General features: G+C 47.5%; 1 protein-coding gene across 2 annotated transcripts in view; it reads left to right on the forward strand.

Annotated features, from left to right (window-relative positions):
* Positions 1-17,782, forward strand: part of LOC311360656 (supervillin-like) — a 49,013-nt gene extending 31,231 nt beyond the window's left edge. The window contains exons 18-41 of one of the 2 annotated variants that reach the window (XM_084480766.1): positions 368-424; positions 1,368-1,445; positions 2,498-2,648; positions 3,121-3,216; positions 3,679-3,759; positions 4,013-4,184; positions 4,407-4,579; positions 5,062-5,217; positions 5,585-5,721; positions 5,962-6,109; positions 6,534-6,679; positions 7,019-7,194; positions 7,676-7,823; positions 8,541-8,838; positions 9,281-9,432; positions 9,815-9,920; positions 10,356-10,563; positions 11,590-11,723; positions 11,974-12,129; positions 12,470-12,613; positions 13,001-13,122; positions 13,476-13,631; positions 14,095-14,121; positions 16,773-17,782. In XM_084480766.1, the coding sequence (XP_084336892.1) occupies positions 368-424; positions 1,368-1,445; positions 2,498-2,648; positions 3,121-3,216; positions 3,679-3,759; positions 4,013-4,184; positions 4,407-4,579; positions 5,062-5,217; positions 5,585-5,721; positions 5,962-6,109; positions 6,534-6,679; positions 7,019-7,194; positions 7,676-7,823; positions 8,541-8,838; positions 9,281-9,432; positions 9,815-9,920; positions 10,356-10,563; positions 11,590-11,723; positions 11,974-12,129; positions 12,470-12,613; positions 13,001-13,122; positions 13,476-13,631; positions 14,095-14,106 (3,207 nt within the window). In that variant the 3' untranslated portion in view covers positions 14,107-14,121; positions 16,773-17,782. The remainder of the gene's footprint in view (positions 1-367; positions 425-1,367; positions 1,446-2,497; positions 2,649-3,120; positions 3,217-3,678; positions 3,760-4,012; positions 4,185-4,406; positions 4,580-5,061; positions 5,218-5,584; positions 5,722-5,961; positions 6,110-6,533; positions 6,680-7,018; positions 7,195-7,675; positions 7,824-8,540; positions 8,839-9,280; positions 9,433-9,814; positions 9,921-10,355; positions 10,564-11,589; positions 11,724-11,973; positions 12,130-12,469; positions 12,614-13,000; positions 13,123-13,475; positions 13,632-14,094; positions 14,122-16,772) is intronic. The other variant, XM_084480765.1, reaches the window with a different exon arrangement.
* The last annotated feature ends 1,048 nt before the right edge of the window (positions 17,783-18,830 follow it).

Below are 18,830 nucleotides of genomic sequence, written 5' to 3' on the forward strand. Positions count from 1 at the left end.
GCTACAGATAGGGATGCCACTGCTCCCATCGGCCATCTCAGGAGGAGGCTCGTGGTATAGCTGCGTCTGAGCCAGCCGAGGCTGTCTCAGCTCCCCTCACAGCCGATAAGCGCGGTATAAACGGTGACATGGTTACAATAGATAACTACTAAGGGGTCTCAGTGTCTTAAGAACAACATGTCTTATGGAAATGTCCATTACAGTTGGAACCTAACTTATCTTATACCTATATATCTTATAAAAGAAGGTGGACATGGCTACCCCAACCCTCCCTCTATATGTGACCTACTCTTCCCTTTTTTCCCCCCACCCCCACCCCTGTCTCCCCCCACCACCACCCCCCCCCCCCCCCCCCCTCCCTCTCCAGGAGGAATCCGTGGTCATTCAGGACTACTCCGCTGTGTCTGTGTCCCAACAGCTATGGGTAAGCCCCCCACGCTGTCAGCCAATCAGTGTGAGCCCCTTCAATCCCTCCCCCTTCCCCCCGTCAACCCATAACCCCCCCCCCTCCCCCTCTTCAACCCCCGACCAATGAGCTTTGTTTGGCTTTGGAAGCTTTCTTGCTTTTTTTTTTCAAGCACAGCTTTGTGTTGGGTTGGTGTGCTAGGCTACTTTTCTTCCCCCGTCAGCCCCCCTTGAAGCTCTGGCGGCCAGGGTGGGGGGCTGGTGACGGGGGAGGGCTGTGTTGGAGCCATGGACGGTACAAAACAAGGGGGATGCTGGCTGGGTACTGATCTATGTTGACATGACTCTGCATCTTGTCAGAGCCTGTTTTTGCACTTACTGATTTGAGAGGATGATGCGACTGCTTAGAAAGGGTTCGATTAATAATCAGATGATGTAATCACTGATGTTGTTTCTTGAGGATGTCATATTGTTGAAGTGTGTGTGTGTGTGTATGCATGCTTTGTCTGTGTGTGTGTGTGTGTGTGTGTGCGTGTGTGCGTGTGTGTGTGTGTGTGTGTGTGTGTAATTCATCATTTTGCGATTGGCCTTCTTCAGTTACATTTAGAATTTGGAAACATTTGCTGTGCATCGATGAGCATAGACTCCTGCAGATCTCTTTTGTGTATCGATTTGAGAACGGCACAAATGATTCTCCACACTGACATTGTCATATTCCAACGAACAATAACAGGAAACACATCACACATAACCATGAACAATCTTCATCTTTTAAACACATATCGCAGTGACCTCTTCTGTGACCTCTTAGAGCTCAGCCTGCGGCTCCACATTCTGCATCCCATTCCCCCGCATCGCCACACTACTGTACCCCCTCTTCTTTGATCTGCACCCTTGTTACATTTCCCTTTCTTTCTCATCACCTCTCTCCATCCGACCCGCCCTTCCTCCTCCACCCGTAGGAGCCTGTCTTCTCCTCCACCTATTCTCCCACCCTCTCCCTGGGACAAAAGTGTCTGTATGTTGACCGTGCTGCTCAGGTAAGGGCATCGCTCCGGAAGGCCCCGCATGGTCTTGTCCGTCCTACTTCTTCCACACCTGTCTCTTCCTCTCCTCTCTCGCTCCCCCTCTCTCTCCCTTCCTCCCTTTCTCCCTGTCTCCTCCTCCACCCCCACCTCTCTCTCCCTTCCTCCCTCTCTCCCCCACACTCTCTCCATCTCTCCCTCTGAGTGAATCGGCCTTGAAGATGTAACAACAACTTCCTCGTCTTTTTCTTTTGCTTTGCTGTCCCTTCGAATAGCGGGGCCCCTGTCTCACTTAGCTTGCTGACAGCCGCGGGTAAGGGTTTACTGGAGTGTGTGTAAACTCCGGGACTCCTGGTTAGACTAAGAGGTTCTTTAGAGAAACCGGTCGAGGTGATGCAACCCCCCGTCCGCTCAGATGGACTCTCTGATTCTCGAGTGCTCTTAAGAACGCAGTGCCATTCGGTGTGGGCGTTACGCGACTAATGGCTCTTCTTAATGGGGCTGTCTCACCGGGTTAGGGTGATCTATGGAGAGCAGGAGATGCCCTGGTGGGAGGTTGTCACGTGCGCATAGAACTGTGCAAGTACTATTATTATTATGTCATTCTTAGAGGGAAGTTTACAGTATATGGACGTTTTTTCTGTCATGGTCATTTATATCAAAGCATCAAGTAAATGTCCTCCGTTTGTTTGATGCCTACCTCTGCACTCTGAACATCATGAATCCCGGCCCAGTAATCAAGTCTCTGTGAATAACTGTGTGTGTGTGTGTGTGTGTGTGTGTGTGTGTGTGTGTTTGTGTGCGTCTGTGTGTGTGTGTGTGTGTGCGTGTTTGCATTTGTCTGTGTGTGTGTGGGGGCGTGTGCATTTGTCTGTGTGTGTGTGTGTGTGTGTGTGCGTTCGTTTGTCTGTGTATGTGGTGTGTGTGCGTTCGTTTGTCTGTGTATGTGTGTGTGTGTGTGTGTGTGTGTGTGCGTTCGTTTGTCTGTGTATGTGTGTGTGTGTGTGTGTGTGTGTGTGTGTGTGTGTGTGCGTGTGTGTGCCTGCGTGCACTCGTGTGCGTCCCAGCGGATGGGAGAGGAGATCGTGGAGTCCCAGATGAGCATTGAGGAGAGGAAGCAGATGATCTCCACCCGGGAGGATGCCTGGAAGAGCAGGGGGAGGGGCGCGGCCAACGACTCCAGCCAGTACACTGTGGCCGCACGCATGGTCAAGAAAGGTGGGCACTCTGTGGCGCTGGAGGTGCTGCTTCCTTGGTAATGTTTGTTACATGTCAAGTGATGAGGGCGATCCTTGTCAGCAAAGTGCGCTCTGTAACCAATGCCGTATGATCAATTGTGCATTCAGATTATATGCGCACCTCCGTTACCAGCCAGCTTTTACATGCTGCAAGTTGCCTTTATTTTGTATCGATTTTTGCCTTCTTACTTATGTGGTGAGATTACTATGCTGATTTCCAATACTATATAGATTTTTGTAAACAACCCATATGGGACATCTTTAATATTAGCCATAGTTCTTTATTATGTATTGTTCATTATAACAATATAAATGTTTTTGTTTATTTACTTTTTCTAATCATCTTTAGTAGAACAACTCTAAATCATCCTCAGTGTATTGGAAAGATTTGGCAGCCATTTTGGTGTCTCCTGTGCTTCCTTGTTGTTGTTTGATTGGTGGTTTGTGCACAGGGCTGGCTGCCTCCTCCTCAGTCATCAGCCCCATCCTGTCACCAGTGGCTGGAAGGTTCAAGAACAGCAGCCCTGCTGTCAGCAAGCCCCAGGAGGGTGAGACACACACACGCACGCAAGCACGCACACACACACACGCGCGCGCGCACGCACGCGCACGCACGCACGCACGCACACACACACACACACAGATGGGACACACAAGAGACCTACACACACACACACACGCACACACAAATACACACAGATGAGCCATACAGGAGACCCACACATTACAGAAACACAGACACACACAAACACATACTGATGAGACACACAAGGGACAGACACACGCACACATATACACACACACACACACACACACACACACACACACACACACTCGCCCTGTATCTCCTTATGGCATAGTGAAGGCTACATCATTTGCTATTTAGTCATTTGTCAGTTGCTTTAATCCAAAGCAACCAACAAGAAATCCAGATACATGTTGATGTCACAGACTATTGTCCTGTCCTGGTGTTTTATGTACCTAACATTCAAACCATTCTCTTTCTTCAGACATCGAGGCCAAACCAGACATGGAGTCAGACAAGAAGTTAGACAAGCTGGAAACCTTCTTGGGGCGTCTGAATAGCAAAGGTAAAGGGATTTCTTGCTGATGCCTACACTAATCCTTGTTTCAATATTTAAACATTAAGTCATTATGTCATATTAAGTAGACCAACACTTTCATGATAATTCCATAATCTTACAGGTGTTTACAGCTGAACCTTGATGTGTTTTCATCAGTTGCATTCATTCACCAAACAACCAGAGTTTCCCAGCTCCAGTTATGTTGTGTTGAACTTCCCATCGCTCATCTGACCTCTCCCCTCTCCCCGCTGCCCCCTAGTGGCGGACCTGCAGGAGACCACCCTGACGGTCACCGAGAGGGCCGTGAAGGAGGTGATGAAGCTCGACGACGAGATCTTCTCCAAGTTCTACCGCCACGTGGTGGACCTGCCCCGCATGCCCACGCGGATCGAGGACGACTTTGACGCCATCTTCGGCTGCCAGGGTCCCAAGTGAGCAGGGGGCTTTCCCCACCTGTAGTAAAACACATAGCAACTCATGCAGCACACGTGTGTAACCCGCTACCTCAATCCAGAACACTGTTTCTGTCCTGTCCAGTGTTCCTGCGACCAAAGTGTCTATTCGCTCATTATCCGTTTACCGGTACACTGTCACTTTGGCTATCGAACTACACTTCCCAGCATCCTTTGCGTCCCTGCCTCCCCTTTCCTCAGGCTGACCTCGGCCATGGTGCAGCACAAGCGGTCGGTGCGCCCGTCCCGGAACGTGCAGTCGTCCAGGAACCCGGTGAAGATGCTGGCGGCGCGCCAGGACATCCGGCACGAGTACACGGAGCAGAGGCTCAACATCGGCCTGCTGGAGAGCAAGAGGATCACCGCCGAGAAGAGTAAGACGATCAGTCAAATGACATGATAATACATGATTGTACAAAGTGCTACAACATTATGTAATACACCTCATTCTTTAGGCTAACATTTACACAGTGCTTAAATGCTATAATAAATATATATAAATGTAAGTATAATAATACACCAACACACCATAATGATAATATCATTAAAATTACATAATAAAACACTTAATTCTTTGGGCTAACATTTTCATACTGCTTTAACATCATAAAAATATAGACTTTATTATTTAGGCAAAAATGTACATAGTGCTTTAACACGCATTCTCAAGACTCTGACTTTATGCAAGTTAACGAGGGATGTGATGGGAGGTTGAGTGTGTATATTGTACTGTGTTTGTGCGTGTGTGTGTGTGTGGGCGTGCGAGTGCGTGCATGCCTGCGTGTGCGTGCGTGCAGCTGTGCAGCCCCCCCCCCCGTGTTCTGACGGGCGTTGACCGTGCTCACTGCTTCACCAGTCAGCAAGACGTCAGAGTACTCGGAGGCGGCGCTGGCCGGCCTGGCCTCCAAGGAGAACTTCAGCGGGGTCAGCCTGCGCAGCGTCAACATCTCCCAGCAGATGTCCAACAACAGCGCCGCTCCCTACAAGAACCTCATGCTCATGCAGGTCAAAGGTGAGGAGGACCATCTGCGTCCCATGTTTCATTGCAAGCGGGATTTAATAAAGCCTTTCTGTGGCGTGAGGGTCGGTGTGTCTGGTTGGACTTTCCTAATGGTTCGCAGACGTCGTGGGAGTAAGTAGGTAGAGGTTTTTTTTTTTGTTGTCCTTTAAAATTCTGACTCATCCTGAAGTGGTGTCACGTATAAGCGTTAACAAGAGCTGATCGAAAAATAGCTATTGCAATAACAAACAGGAATCTGTCAGCCAGACAGACAGAAAGATTGCAAACATTAACAGAATATTAGTTAATGCCTCTAGCGTCAAAAAATACGCTGATTGGCTGAAGTTGTCCGATCACTGCGGCGGTGTCTTCTCACCAGGACGACGCCACGTCCAGACCAGGCTAGTGGAGCCCAGAGCCTCATCCCTGAACAGTGGAGACTGCTTCCTGCTGGTCACGCCAGACCATTGTTTCCTCTGGATCGGCGAGTTCTCCAACGTCATCGAGAGAGCCAAGGTGAGCTCACGCCTTCCAGTAGTCTTTTACGGCCCTAGCTAGAGACCCTATCTTCATCCTTCATGCATACGTTATTATTCCACGCTACCGCATGTCGACTTGCCTGCATCATGGAATTATCCTCACTTTGTGGACTTTGATCATGTAGGATTTTTCCAATTTTCCTTTAATGCGTTATTTTATCGTTTCAACTGGACACTTTAACGTGACGACATTGTAACCCTTCCCTTTCTGCTCCAGGCCGCGGACCTGGCCACCTACATCCAGACCAAGAGAGACGTGGGCTGCAGGGCCATCCAGGTGCAGACCATCGAGGAGGCGGTGAACCCGCAGGGCCCTGTTGCTCAGGAGTTCTGGGCCGTGCTGGGCGGACAGGCCCCCTACCGACGTAAGGATGGATGCTTTCCCGCTGCACTGGGCGTTGACATGAATCATGCACTTCATGGGGGGTTGGACTGGTACGGGATCAGGTTGAACTGTGGATGAACAAAAAAGAAGAAGGTGATTTGTCATAAAACAGAATTTATCGTCAACCGACTAGTGTGCTCATCATGTAGGTGACACGCCCTGTAGGGCTCCGGGATTGATTCACACCTGCAGTCATTCTTCAACGCACTTACCTCTTCACTGTCCTGACCACGGGAGCCCATAAAAGAAGATTAAAAAAGGCATCATCCATTACAATAGAACCGTATCCCATCCCTGCAACCGGAGCTATCACTTCTCATCTAAAATACATTGTTTTAGGGTTTGAATCGTGTGACTCGTGTGTGTTCGTCAGGTTGAGTCTTGGTTGTTTTGTCTCTCCTCAGCGGCCGGCCCAGCAGACGAGGACGAGCATTTTGAGAACGGCATCGTGGAGACCAACTGCATCTTCCGTCTGCTGGACGACAAGCTAGTCCCGGACGACGACGAGTGGGGCAAGGTCCCGAGCTGCACCCTGCTGGAGTCCAAGGAGGTGCGGGGAGGCGGTCCAAAAATATCCACCAAAAAAAAAAAAAAGAACAAATTTGGGATGATGTTTCGTGTTGTTTCGTGAAGAATCGTAATGAAATCCAAACCGTAGGTCAGAAATCGACTGTGAATCCCTGATAATGTGGAAATGGGTTGTGCGTTGTATTTGGGTAATTGTATGCACAGCTTATAGCTCTGCTGGGATCATTAATCTCTCCATATGTGCATTCAATTCAAGGGTTAACACTAATGGTAATCGCGATTGACCACGCCCTAAAAAAAACACCTTTTACCATGAAACCGAAAGTGAAACTGAAAGTGTTGCTCGGTGGTTTCCTCCCAGGTGCTGGTGTTTGACTTTGGCAGCGAGGTGTACGTGTGGCACGGCAAGGAGGTGACCCTGGCCCAGAGGAAGGTGGCCTTCCAGCTGGCCAAGCACCTGTGGAACGGCACCTTCGACTACACCTGCTGTGACATCAACCCACTGGACCCCGGGGGCTGCAACACGCTCATACCCAGGTATGAAGGAGAAGTACAATCAATTGAACCCCCCCTGCCTCTGAAAACATTGTATTGGTTTAGTCTGAAAAACGATATAATAAGTGTTACATCTGTTAGCATCTCAGCTAGCTGGATTGACATCGCAAGGTGTATCGATGTACTTTGTATTTAAGCTACACAGCAGGGCTACCCCGCTTATAAATAAATGAAGTCAATTTTGTGAAGCTTGACCTATATTCTCTACACCGCTCTGCAAAGGCTGGGTGTTGTGGTCTCTGTTATTCCTAGTCCATCCCCTACCAAATAACCACTACACACACATACTTACCATGAACACAAGCCTAAGAACACGGTGGAGGACGAATTATAAACCTCTGGGAAAATAACACACTATACATGCAGGGCAGGGGGTTTACATGCACAGCCCAATGCTACACATGACTAAGGTGTGTCTGTCCGTCTGTCCGTCCGTCCCTGTGCCCTTCCCACCGGTCCTCAGGAAAGGCCAAGGCCGTCCAGACTGGGCCGTCTTCGGCCGGCTGACGGAGCACAACGAGACCGTCCTGTTCAAGGAGAAGTTCCTGGACTGGAGCGAGAAGAAGACGCAGGCCCCGAAGAGCAGCGAGGAGCGGCCTGCCGAGCAGAAGGTACGGCGTTGTGACCAACTGCATCTTAACTGCTGTGGACCAGTGTGTCAGGGTGGGGAAGTACAGCTTACGCCATCTAGTGGCAACGTTTCCAAGGCTGAGTCAGTCAGGCGTTGAATTTCCTCTCATCTCTCACTTCACGTCCCGTCTCTCTGGAGGAATAGTTTAGTTTAGTTTAGTTTATTGTTTTGTTGTACGTGGACCAGGGGGAGCTGTTTCACGTTCCCTCCCTGTGAACCGGTCATGGTCATTACACCGGCTTCTATTGTGTTACAATCTGTAATGCACTAGAAGCAATTTTTGGTATTTTTCAGAATGGTCATTGTAGAATGTTTGAGGACATATTTCCAAATATATCCAGTAGATGAGTGCGGCCATGTCATGCAAGATGAATATAAATGACTGACAGGATATTGTACTGTCCTACCTTTAATACAATTCTCAGACTCTTGGAAAATGGGAAGAGATGCAAATAAAATAAAAACATAGAACAAACATTGAAATAATTTGTCAAAGTATTAAACCAGTTCTTGGAGTATCTGTCATTTTCTGTACTGTACTGTAAATCTTACTTCAACACATTAACATTGTTTTGTTTTGTTTGACCACCATTACGAGTATAACTAAGTACGTTAAACACCACTGCAAACAAAAACCACTAACCTTCCCTTCCTTCCTCTTCCTCCTCCTCCTCCTCCTCCTCCTGTCCTCTCCCAGGACGCCCCGCCGCCGCCCACCGGCAAAGCGGAGTGCCGGCCGTACGACGCCAGCCTGATGCTGCCCGTCCTGCAGACGTCCGTGTCCACCGTGCTGGACGGGGGCGACGTGGGCCGGGGCCACGGCCCCGTGGGCGACCGCGAGGACCGCATGCGGACCCTGGAGATCAGCACGGTGGGCGTGGAGGTCTGGCACATCCTGGAGTTTGACTACAGCCGCCTGCCGCGCCAGAGCATCGGCCAGTTCCACGAGGGGGACGCCTACGTGGTCAAGTGGAAGTATATGGTCAGCGCCACAGGTGAGTCCCCCCTCCCATCCCGGTATGGACTGTGGTCTGGGGGTCTGGTCTGCGAGTGTGTCTTCTGTGGGTTGATTTTGCAAGGGGTCGCAAACATGATCCCAAAACTGAAAGTCTTTTCAGTTTCGTTCTTGGATTATCTTTGAAATTTCCTTTTCTGAATCAGACATCATTCTTGCAAAGAAAAGTCAAAGCTAGAACACAAAAACCCAACGCCTCAAAACAACGAGACTAAATATACATTTCTCCTTCTCATACTCAACCCATCCGTATTAGACTCTGTGTGTTTGAGTGTGTGTGTGTGTGTGTGTATGTGCGTGTGTGCATGTGCGTGTGTGCGTGCGTGCCTGCGTGTGTGCATGCTTGTGTGTGCGTGCATGCGTGTGTGTGTGTGTGTGTGCGTACTGACTCCTGTGTTATCTGGTGTCTCTGCGTCACCCAGTGGGCCGGCGGCAGAACCCGGAGGCGCGAAGCTCGGGGCCAGGAAAGGAGAAGTGCTGCTACTTCTTCTGGCAGGGCCGCCACTCCACCGCCAGCGAGAAGGGCACGTCGGCGCTGATGACCGTAGAACTGGATGAGGAGAGGGGCGCGCAGGTCAGCATCGTCCACAATAACAGCCACTAGGGCTCCTACCATGGGGCACATAATGATCCTAGCTATCCTCACTGTCTTTGTTTCTATGAATATGTTTACTGTACTGACAGTGATATATTGTTGTTTCTCTTTCTTCTGACAAATATAAAAGCGTCTGCTAAATGCCCTAAATGTATATGTAAATGATGTACAACTCCCCCTAGCTCCCCAAAGCTGCTGTGCATTGTTAGTTGGTTACCAAAAAGGTTACCATATACGACCTAGTTAGAAACAAATAATAATTCTTCCGCCAAATGATGTAGTTCCTCAACACAGCAAAACGGTCGCTGAGGTACGGTTGGCACATTGTGCTAAAAATGAGCTGGTGTTGTTGTGGGGTCAGGTCCCGGTTCAGCAGGGCAAGGAGCCCCCCTGTTTCCTGCAGTGCTTCAACGGCGGGATGATCGTCCACGCCGGCAAGAGAGAGGAGGAGGAGGAGAACGCTCTGAGTAAGAAACTACTGTCCGTTTCCTCTGTGTTTCGTCCACTTCTATAGGTCCTCTCCTCTGTGAACTGTCCACTTCTAGATGTCCGACACTGGAATCCATTCATTATTATTAGCCCAGGGCTAATCGATATTCTTTACTTTCATTTTGAAACGTTTACAAAAATCAACCATGATAAATATTCCAAGCAATACCGCATGCAGCACAGGCATCATCATTTATATAGATTGTTGCCCTTGGCCGGTTCACATCTTTTTATCGACTTTGAAAAAACCCAATCAATTCATAAAAAAATGATATATTCATTGCTCTCTTTTTTTTGCAATTTTATCTATAATATTGTAATACTTCCTCTTCCTTCTTCTGCCTTCCTCTCCATCTTTGTGCGTGTGTGTGTGTGTGTGTGTGTGTGTGTGTGTGTGTGTGTGTGACCCCCAGGTGACTGGCGTCTGTACTGCGTGCGCGGGGAGGTCCCCGTGGAGGGCCACCTGCTGGAGGTGGCGTGCCACTGCACCAGCCTGCGCTCCCGGGCCTCCATGATCCTGCTCAACGTCCACAAGGCCGTGCTCTACCTGTGGCACGGCTGCAAGGCCCCGCCCCACGTGTGCGCCGTGGGGAAGACGGCCGCGTGCAAGATCAAGGAGCAGTGAGTGGAGGGAGTGCGGACGGCTTTGGGTTAAGTGGGAGGTCAGGTTTAGAATGCTGCTGGAGTTAGAGTGAGTTAGAGTGGAGGTCATGTTGAGAGTGGTGTTAGAGTCAGAGTGAGTTAGAGTGAGTTAGAGGGGAGGTCATGAGGAGTGTGTTTATTCAAAGGTCGTTGTATTGGTAAAATGATCCGCTTGGTTAAAGCAAGGGCATTGCAGGCGTGTGAAAGATATGAAATCAGGCCAGGAAAAAGTATTATTTCGAGGGGATTATTAAGAACATTAGGATGTGGTTGTTAAAAAAAGGATTATTAAGTCTTTTTCCTGAGGCACTTGTGGGCAATTAAAGACCCAACACATAGTTCAGGTGGCCCTCAGACATTCAAGTGATCAATACACATGGACAAATTAGGACACTTGAAGAGAACACCTCCTGTCAGAATCACCAATCACCCAAAATGAAGATTCAATAGACGGACTAGAACAACAAACCAAGGACGACAATTCAGCATTAGGAAGCAGAGACAGAGAAAAGGGAATAAATCAAGACAATAAAAGCCACCTAGCGTATTGGGTCAGGGGCATTAGGCCTTCAGTAATGTGTGGGACTACTGGCATACTGATCCATAGTGACTGAAGGATTTGGCTATATCAATGCAGAACCTATCCTATTAGCTTACTTCCATTGCTTCATTGTCTGTTGAACTGTTAGCTTGCTTAGATAACAAATCAGAAGTCGGAAACTTACCCTTCGAATTTGTATCCCAGTAAAGCACCCAAGTTGGTTCAAGTGTAATAGTGCAGGTCATAGGTCAAAGACAGACTGTGATTTTTCTTTCTATATATATTATCTTTTTGTACCACGGGATATCAAGGTGGAACGAAATTAGATTATGGTGTGATTTGATCATTTAGGGTCCGGTGTGTGATTCACAAGACATTCGCCGACATGACAAGACATTTCGAGAAGACATTAAAAGACGGGACTAGGCAGTAGGAGTGACTCCTGTGTGTTTGGCTCCGCCCAGGTGTCCTCTGGAGGCGGGGCTCCACAGCAGCAGCAACGTCACCATCCACGAGTGTGATGAGGGGGCGGAGCCACCCGGCTTCTGGGAGGCCCTGGGCCAGAAGGACAGGAAGTGCTATGACTGCATGATACAAGGTACCTCACTGCGTACCTCTGTCCTTACATGGTCCCACTGAAGCCACCGAGATGCACAGAGATTCAGCAGCACTATACTGTTCATGTGTAGCTGAAAACACTGTAGTCAGGTAGTCTCCCTGGGCTCCACACATAACCCACAAGACATAAACAACACATGTATAAAATCTAAATCAATGATGAGAATCACTCTAAATTCTAAAGCTGCTAAAAAAAAAGTCTTTCCTCTTGTTTTGATTGGTCGCTTTAGACCCGGGCAAATTCAACTTCACCCCGCGGCTCTTCCAGATGAGCAGCACGTCCGGTGAGTTTGTGGCCAGCGAGCTGTTCCATCCGTCCCAGGCCCCTGACCTGGTCAGCTCCCTGCCCTTCCTACAGGAGGACCTGTACAACGCAGCCCAGCCCGGTGAGTGTGGAGGTTACCATACAGGGAGGAGATTACCTATAGCTATAGAGAGACACATACAGAGGGGAGATGACCTATAGCTATAGAGAGACACATACAGAGGGGAGATGACCTATAGCTATAGAGAGACACATACAGAGGGGAGATGACCTATAGCTATAGAGAGACACAATCAGAGAGGAGATGACCTATAGCTATAGAGAGACACATACAGAGGGGAGATGACCTATAGCTATAGAGAGACACATACAGAGGGGAGATGACCTTGGCCTCACAAGGTTATCGAGCCATATGACTGTTATTGACATTCTCTCTCTCTCTCTCTCTCTCTGCTCTGCAGCTCTGTTCATGGTGGATAACTTCCATGAGGTGTACCTGTGGCAGGGCTGGTGGCCCCAAGACAGCGAGGTGCCCGGTTCAGCCCGGATCCGCTGGGACACGGACAGGAAGTGCACCATGGAGACTGTGCTGCAGTACTGCAAGGGTAACTAGCCGCAGGCACTTCCTGTCCTCGAGATGCATGCAGCCTGTCAATAAGAACTACACACTTGATTTTTAACTACACACTTGAAAGTGCAACAAAAAAGTGTTTTAAAGGAAACATATGATAAGTGTGGTAAATGACGTATTTTCAAAACGGCTTGTAATGGCTAATCACACTCACACCTGGTGGTATAATATGTCCCCTTTAATTGTGTAAGAAATTGCCTCTGTGTGTGTGCCACACGTATCAAAACTAGAACATGTAAAAAATGATTTAGGTACTTCCAATAAACTTATACACATCGGTCCAGCCATTTCAAAAAGAGCTCCTTTGAGTGGCAGCGGGGCCTCAGACTGAACGGAGCCGTGTGTGTCTGTCCCCTCACAGAGAAGAATGAGAAGAAGCCCATCAAGTCGTACCTGATCCACGCCGGCCTGGAGCCCCTCACCTTCACCAACATGTTCCCCAGCTGGGAGCACCGCGAGGACATCGCCGAGATCACCGAGAGGGTAGGCACACACACGCACACACACACACACACACACACACACACACACCTAGACACACCTAGACACACCCAAACACACTTAGACACAAGCACACACACACACACACACACACTTAGACACACGCATGTGCAGACAGGCACATGCACACACAGTTAGACACCAACACACAAACATAACAGACCAAATGAAGAAGAAGAACCATGTGTATTCAGAGGACCAAGAGACTGGACACAGACCATCTAGGACCGTCTCCCTCTCCACTGACACACACACGTGCAAATAACACAACTACCACACACCCCCTCATCAGCCAATCACAGCCCTGAATACCCCCCCCCCCACCCCCTTTGCAGGAGGCGGAGGTGTGCAGCCAGATCATCCTGGTGGAGGACGTGCTGGCCCGCCTGTGCCAGAATGCCTACTCCCTGTCCCAGCTGCTGGCCCGCCCGCTGCCGGAGGGGGTGGACCCCCTGCGCCTGGAGATCTACCTCTCGGACCAGGACTTTGAGGTGGGTGGACCGGACCCCCCCCCCCGCTCATAACGCGGCCAATGGGCTGGTGTTAGTTAGAGTCGTCCCGAGGTGGAGTAGTGTTTAATACCGTGACAGGAACAGACACGCGCACGCATACAGGGACACACACACACACACACACACACACATAGGGACACACACATACGTGCACACACACGTGCACACATACACACATGCACACACACACACACACACACACACATACATATACACGCACGCGCACAAATTGTACACGCACATACATACCCACACACACGCTAACTCCCACACACACACATGTTGTGGTTCTTCCTGTTATACTGAACACATACATGCGTATAGAGGAGCCCGTTTTTTGTTCTTTGTTTCGTAGAGAAGCCATGATGTTTTTGGTTGCCGTTTTAGCTTCATTACTTTACGGACTCCTCCATGTTAACCGCATCTAACTCTCGCCTTACAGAGCAAGTTGTAGTAGAGGGGGATTCAGGTAAGGAATATGTGCTTAATAAAATCCCACTGGTGACCTGCCTCCGCTCTGTCTCTCCTGCGTCCGACCCCTCCCTGTGTGCTCACCTTTTCCTCCTTCACTCTTCACTTGGCGAGTGTGACTCTAACATAAACCAATGTTTCCTACTATGCAACCAAGTTTCAGACTTTAGTGGGCACATACAGCATTCCTAATGTCACAAATCTATTTATTGATGTTGCATGTTTATACTGTCACTTCCTGCCCATTTTTTTCAGCAATGGATTACACTGATAGGGTCAAGTTGTAGGGTTAGATTTTTTGTTTTCTAGGGTTTGGAAGTAGGGTTAGGGTTCTCTATTGAGATCTGGGGGGTATTCCATCAAAGTCGCTAACGAAAGCGGCGATTAGTTGATTAAGCCTGGTTAGAACTAGCGCCAACTTCCACTTGAGGCTAAAGCCATTCCATCAACGCAGTTCAGCCGCGCCTTTCTCAGGTTAGTTCAAACCAGGCCCACGTTATCATGGATTACGCGCGTTCACGAGATATGTAACCAGCCCAGAACCGTGAATGTCGAATCATGGATCAAATGTCCGAAAAGGACCAAGCGGGATCTTTTCCAGCGGCGAACAGAAGCTGCTTGTGGAGGTCTATGAGGAGTACACGCATATAATAACTCAAAAAGGGAACACCGTAACCATTAATAGAAACAGGGAGGCTGCCTGGCACAAAAATCGGCGATCTGTTGAATGCATAAGTAGTATTAAGCGTAACATATTTAAATTTAATATTGACCATGGATTTAAAAGCAGGGAGATAGTCTCGAGTTAACGTGTCGGACTTACACCCGGTCGTCCGGGGTTCTATCCGCACGCAAGTGATAGTAGGCTAATATAGGAAGGATTACTAGAGAAAGTAAATAACTTTTCATGCCATTTATTTTCCATTTCTTTGAATATTCTTAATTAGGGAATTAATAAAGGGGATTACACAATGAAGCCAACGCCAAGAATACTACGCATTAGACTAGACGCGAACTCGGGTCGCACGTATTACAGGGCAAGTGCTAGACCATTCACCCAGCCGCTGATTACTGATGATGCGATAATACATAGATTTGTGTAAAATGTGATATCAAATAGCCACAGTGATAATAGATAGCAATTCATTGAATTATTTCATTTGCGTCATTTAATCTTAGACCCTTAGTGAAAATATACGCTGTTTGTACTTCATATATGTACATTTATGACAAAATTGTGAGGACTAGGCTTGGCGGAACCTTCTGATGGTACAATTGTTGCTGACAGATGGATTTCTCTGAAACACCGCTCAAGTTAGCCTGACAGTTAACCTGCTCCCGACCAGGTTAGTTTGGTCAGATAAGTTGCCATGGTTACTTAGCGGAGATTCCCTTAAGTGACGTTCATGGAACGCAACTCTAGCTGAAAGAAGCCCGGCTTTACGTTTAGCTTGATGGTTGTTTGGTCGGATAAGTTGCCATGGTTACTTAGCGGAGATTCCCTTAAGCCACATTAATGGAACGCAACTCAGCTGAAAGAAGCCAGGCTAAGCAAAATAAGCCCGGCTTTGGGTTTAGCTTGGTTGATGGAATACCCCCCAGGTTTCATGGTTTGGTTTTTGGTTCTAGGGTTTGGTAACAGGGTTAGGGTTTCCTATTAGTGCCAGGTATTATATTATTAATCTTTCCATACTATAGAGCAGTGTTTTTAACTATGGGTCAGCACCCACAAGTGGACCAACCTAGGGACCTGTGTCGGCCAGAAACAAAACATTTCTATTATTTATCAAAAATATATAGCTCAAATATAGCTTTTCAGCTTCATTTTTCAATGACATGATCCGATTATTACCTAAATCCAGAGATCAATATTTCAATGGATTTTTTCCATTCCTCATTCATACACTCATTGTCTCCCTTCTGCACCCTTGCTGTGCGCTCATGGGCTGCACTGCCTGTCTTCACCAACACAAGACACAAACAGAACCACCTTCACCTTTCTCTGCTCACAAAGAAATAGCAATTGCATGCGTTATTTCCACTTGCCAGTCCCCCCCTTCAGCGGATCTCTCGCCTGTCTCTAGCAGGTGGACCAGGCTGGACTTACAATAAAGCTGTGAAGATAAAGGGATCCTCCACCCACACAAAGAGAGTGTCTGTTTTATGGACACATAGTCCCTGCTGTAATCAATCCAGCCAATATGAATGCTTGTTGGCAGCTTTGCAATGGACTCTTGTACACAGAGGTGTCGTCATAAGGATAAACACAGGGGGTCGTAACACTGATTATGGGTCTGGTCCTTTTATGTACCAGTGCTGGGGTTGTAGATTAAACTGGTGGAGATAAGTCTACAAAGTGGGCCCTGGTTAACATAAAAGTAGCAGACCCATTATTAATGTTGTGAGAAAGCCCTGTGTTTGTCCTGTGAGGATAGATCTATGAAAAGGTACTGTTGAGATCTTCTGCACAAAGACACTCAAAGACACTTTCTTTCTGTGTGCGTTCGGCTCCCTTTATCCTCCCAGCCTTGGCGATGATGATGATGATGATGATGATGTGTCACCGGGCAGAAAATCCACCTTCTTTAGTCTTTATGAATCATCGCCTTTTCTTGCTAATGCTCTGTGTCTCTCTCTATTCTGTCACAGAAAGCGTTGGACATGAAGAGGGAAGAATACGAAAGTCTGCCAGGGTGGAAGCAAGTGAACTTGAAGAAAGCGAAGGGACTGTTTTAAAAGGAAGACGCACGCCGTGGCGTTGTGGTGGGACACGGAACAGAGGGTGAAAGGTCAAATACGAAGGAGTAGGAAAAGATGGCTTTTAGTGGAGCGACCGGTGACTCAGCGTCTAGGATGAGAACGAAGTGGATGGACGTGACGGTTTGCAGCCTTGCACACTGATGATGTAATGAAATGGTTGTAAAGGGTGAATACCAAAACAAACACACACAAAAAAAGACTTATTTGCTAATACATTGTACATGGTTCTACTCCTGGTCTCTTGCACTTAACTTCCCACTCATGACGTGGACAACATGCGCTTTTGACACACACACACACACACACACACACAAGCACTCACAATGTGTGCGATAGTTATTTTCTTTTCTTTGTGTGTGTGTGTGTGTATGTGTGTGTGTGTGTGTGTGCGCTTGCGTCCGTTGATGGGTGTTTGTGTGTATGTGTGTGACTGCATATTATTTTTATAGGTGTATACATATGTTTGTGTGTGTGTCGGTTAGGTTTAACTATGAGTATGTATGTGCGTGTGGGACGGAGGGTCGTTTGTGTTCTAGGTGTGCTTGTGTGTATACATTTGTCTCTGTAGGAGCAAAACTAGGATGGGGGGGGTGGGGAGGGGTCACAATGTGTATGTATTTACTGATGGTGTTCCTGTCAATGCAGATGAGAGCAAAAAGAGCTGGCCTGAATAGACTTGCTCACTCACTCTTAACTGGGACTCAACGTTATCTTGACTTAGTATTAACAAGCATCAAGGAAAAGCAACGGGGAAAAAATGGAACCGGGTTTATTTGAATGTATAGTGCCTTGCTTTGTGTACAGTTTATATACAAGAATTATAGTCTGTATTTCGAAAGACTTCCTTTGTGATATAAGGTTTAGTGGAATAAATCATGGGGCTGACCGAATCAATCAAACCAACGTCCACTGGTCTGTTTCTACTGTCTCATGCAGTGTGCGAAATACGGGGGGTCCGGCATGAGACCCCCTGAAAGCCTCAAAAGCAAAATTTGAAGGGGGTCTCAAATTTCGTCAAAAAATATATATATATATATTTTATTGTCACTAATGGTAATTTAAATGTGTTTAAGCTCACCATGTCCAGTATTCAGAATTTTAAACATTTATTCACAAATATGTTCTATTTTTTGCCAAGCGAAGCCAGCCAGTCCTGTGCGCGTATGCAAATTAGCCATGTGCGCCAAACAGAAGAAGGGCCCTATCTTGCGCCCGGTGCAATTGACTTTCTACACCGATGCATGTGTCGTTGCTAGTTTGCACCCGGCGCAAAGCTGATTTCCCCCCGCAGCAACCAGGCACCACTACACTTGCATGTTAAATATTATGATGTCAAAGATTATGCATACGTGTGAAACTGCATGAAATAGCGTGTGGATTGTGGAAACATTTTTTTTCCATAGGGCTGCATGAATGAACATGAATGAAGTATAGTAAGCTATGCCATGCGTTAAAATAATAATAATAATAATAATAATAATAATAATAATAATAATAATAATAATAATAATACATTCGAGAAAGTATATTCCAGGCTTCCAAAACAAAATCTAGTTTTAGGGTAAATGATTGGTTAAATGATTTGGGAAAGAACAGCTGATACAGCGGTAAATTGTAGGCCTACTTTTAAATCAATGCATCTGCAAACACCGTAGGCCTACAGCAAACACATATGTTCTTGACAAAGACATCGGGTACAAGCCCATTACTTTTAGGATTGATGAGTATTTGATCGTGAGAAAACATAATTTTACCGCGAGTGTTTAAAATAATGAATGAATGCGGGTGATGCTTGGTGCGCGTGTGTGTGCACGCCCATCTGTCTAAACACACGCAAATTAAACACGTAAGTGTATGAGAAGGAAATCGAGTCAGTCGACCTGCGATAAGCAGCTGATTCTGAACGAACTCGTCTTCGAGATGGACGTGTTCTAACGCATTTTTAAT

The sequence above is a fragment of the Micromesistius poutassou genome (genome assembly GCF_964030765.1).
Source record: "Micromesistius poutassou genome assembly, chromosome: 16".
Lineage (NCBI taxonomy): Eukaryota > Metazoa > Chordata > Actinopteri > Gadiformes > Gadidae > Micromesistius > Micromesistius poutassou.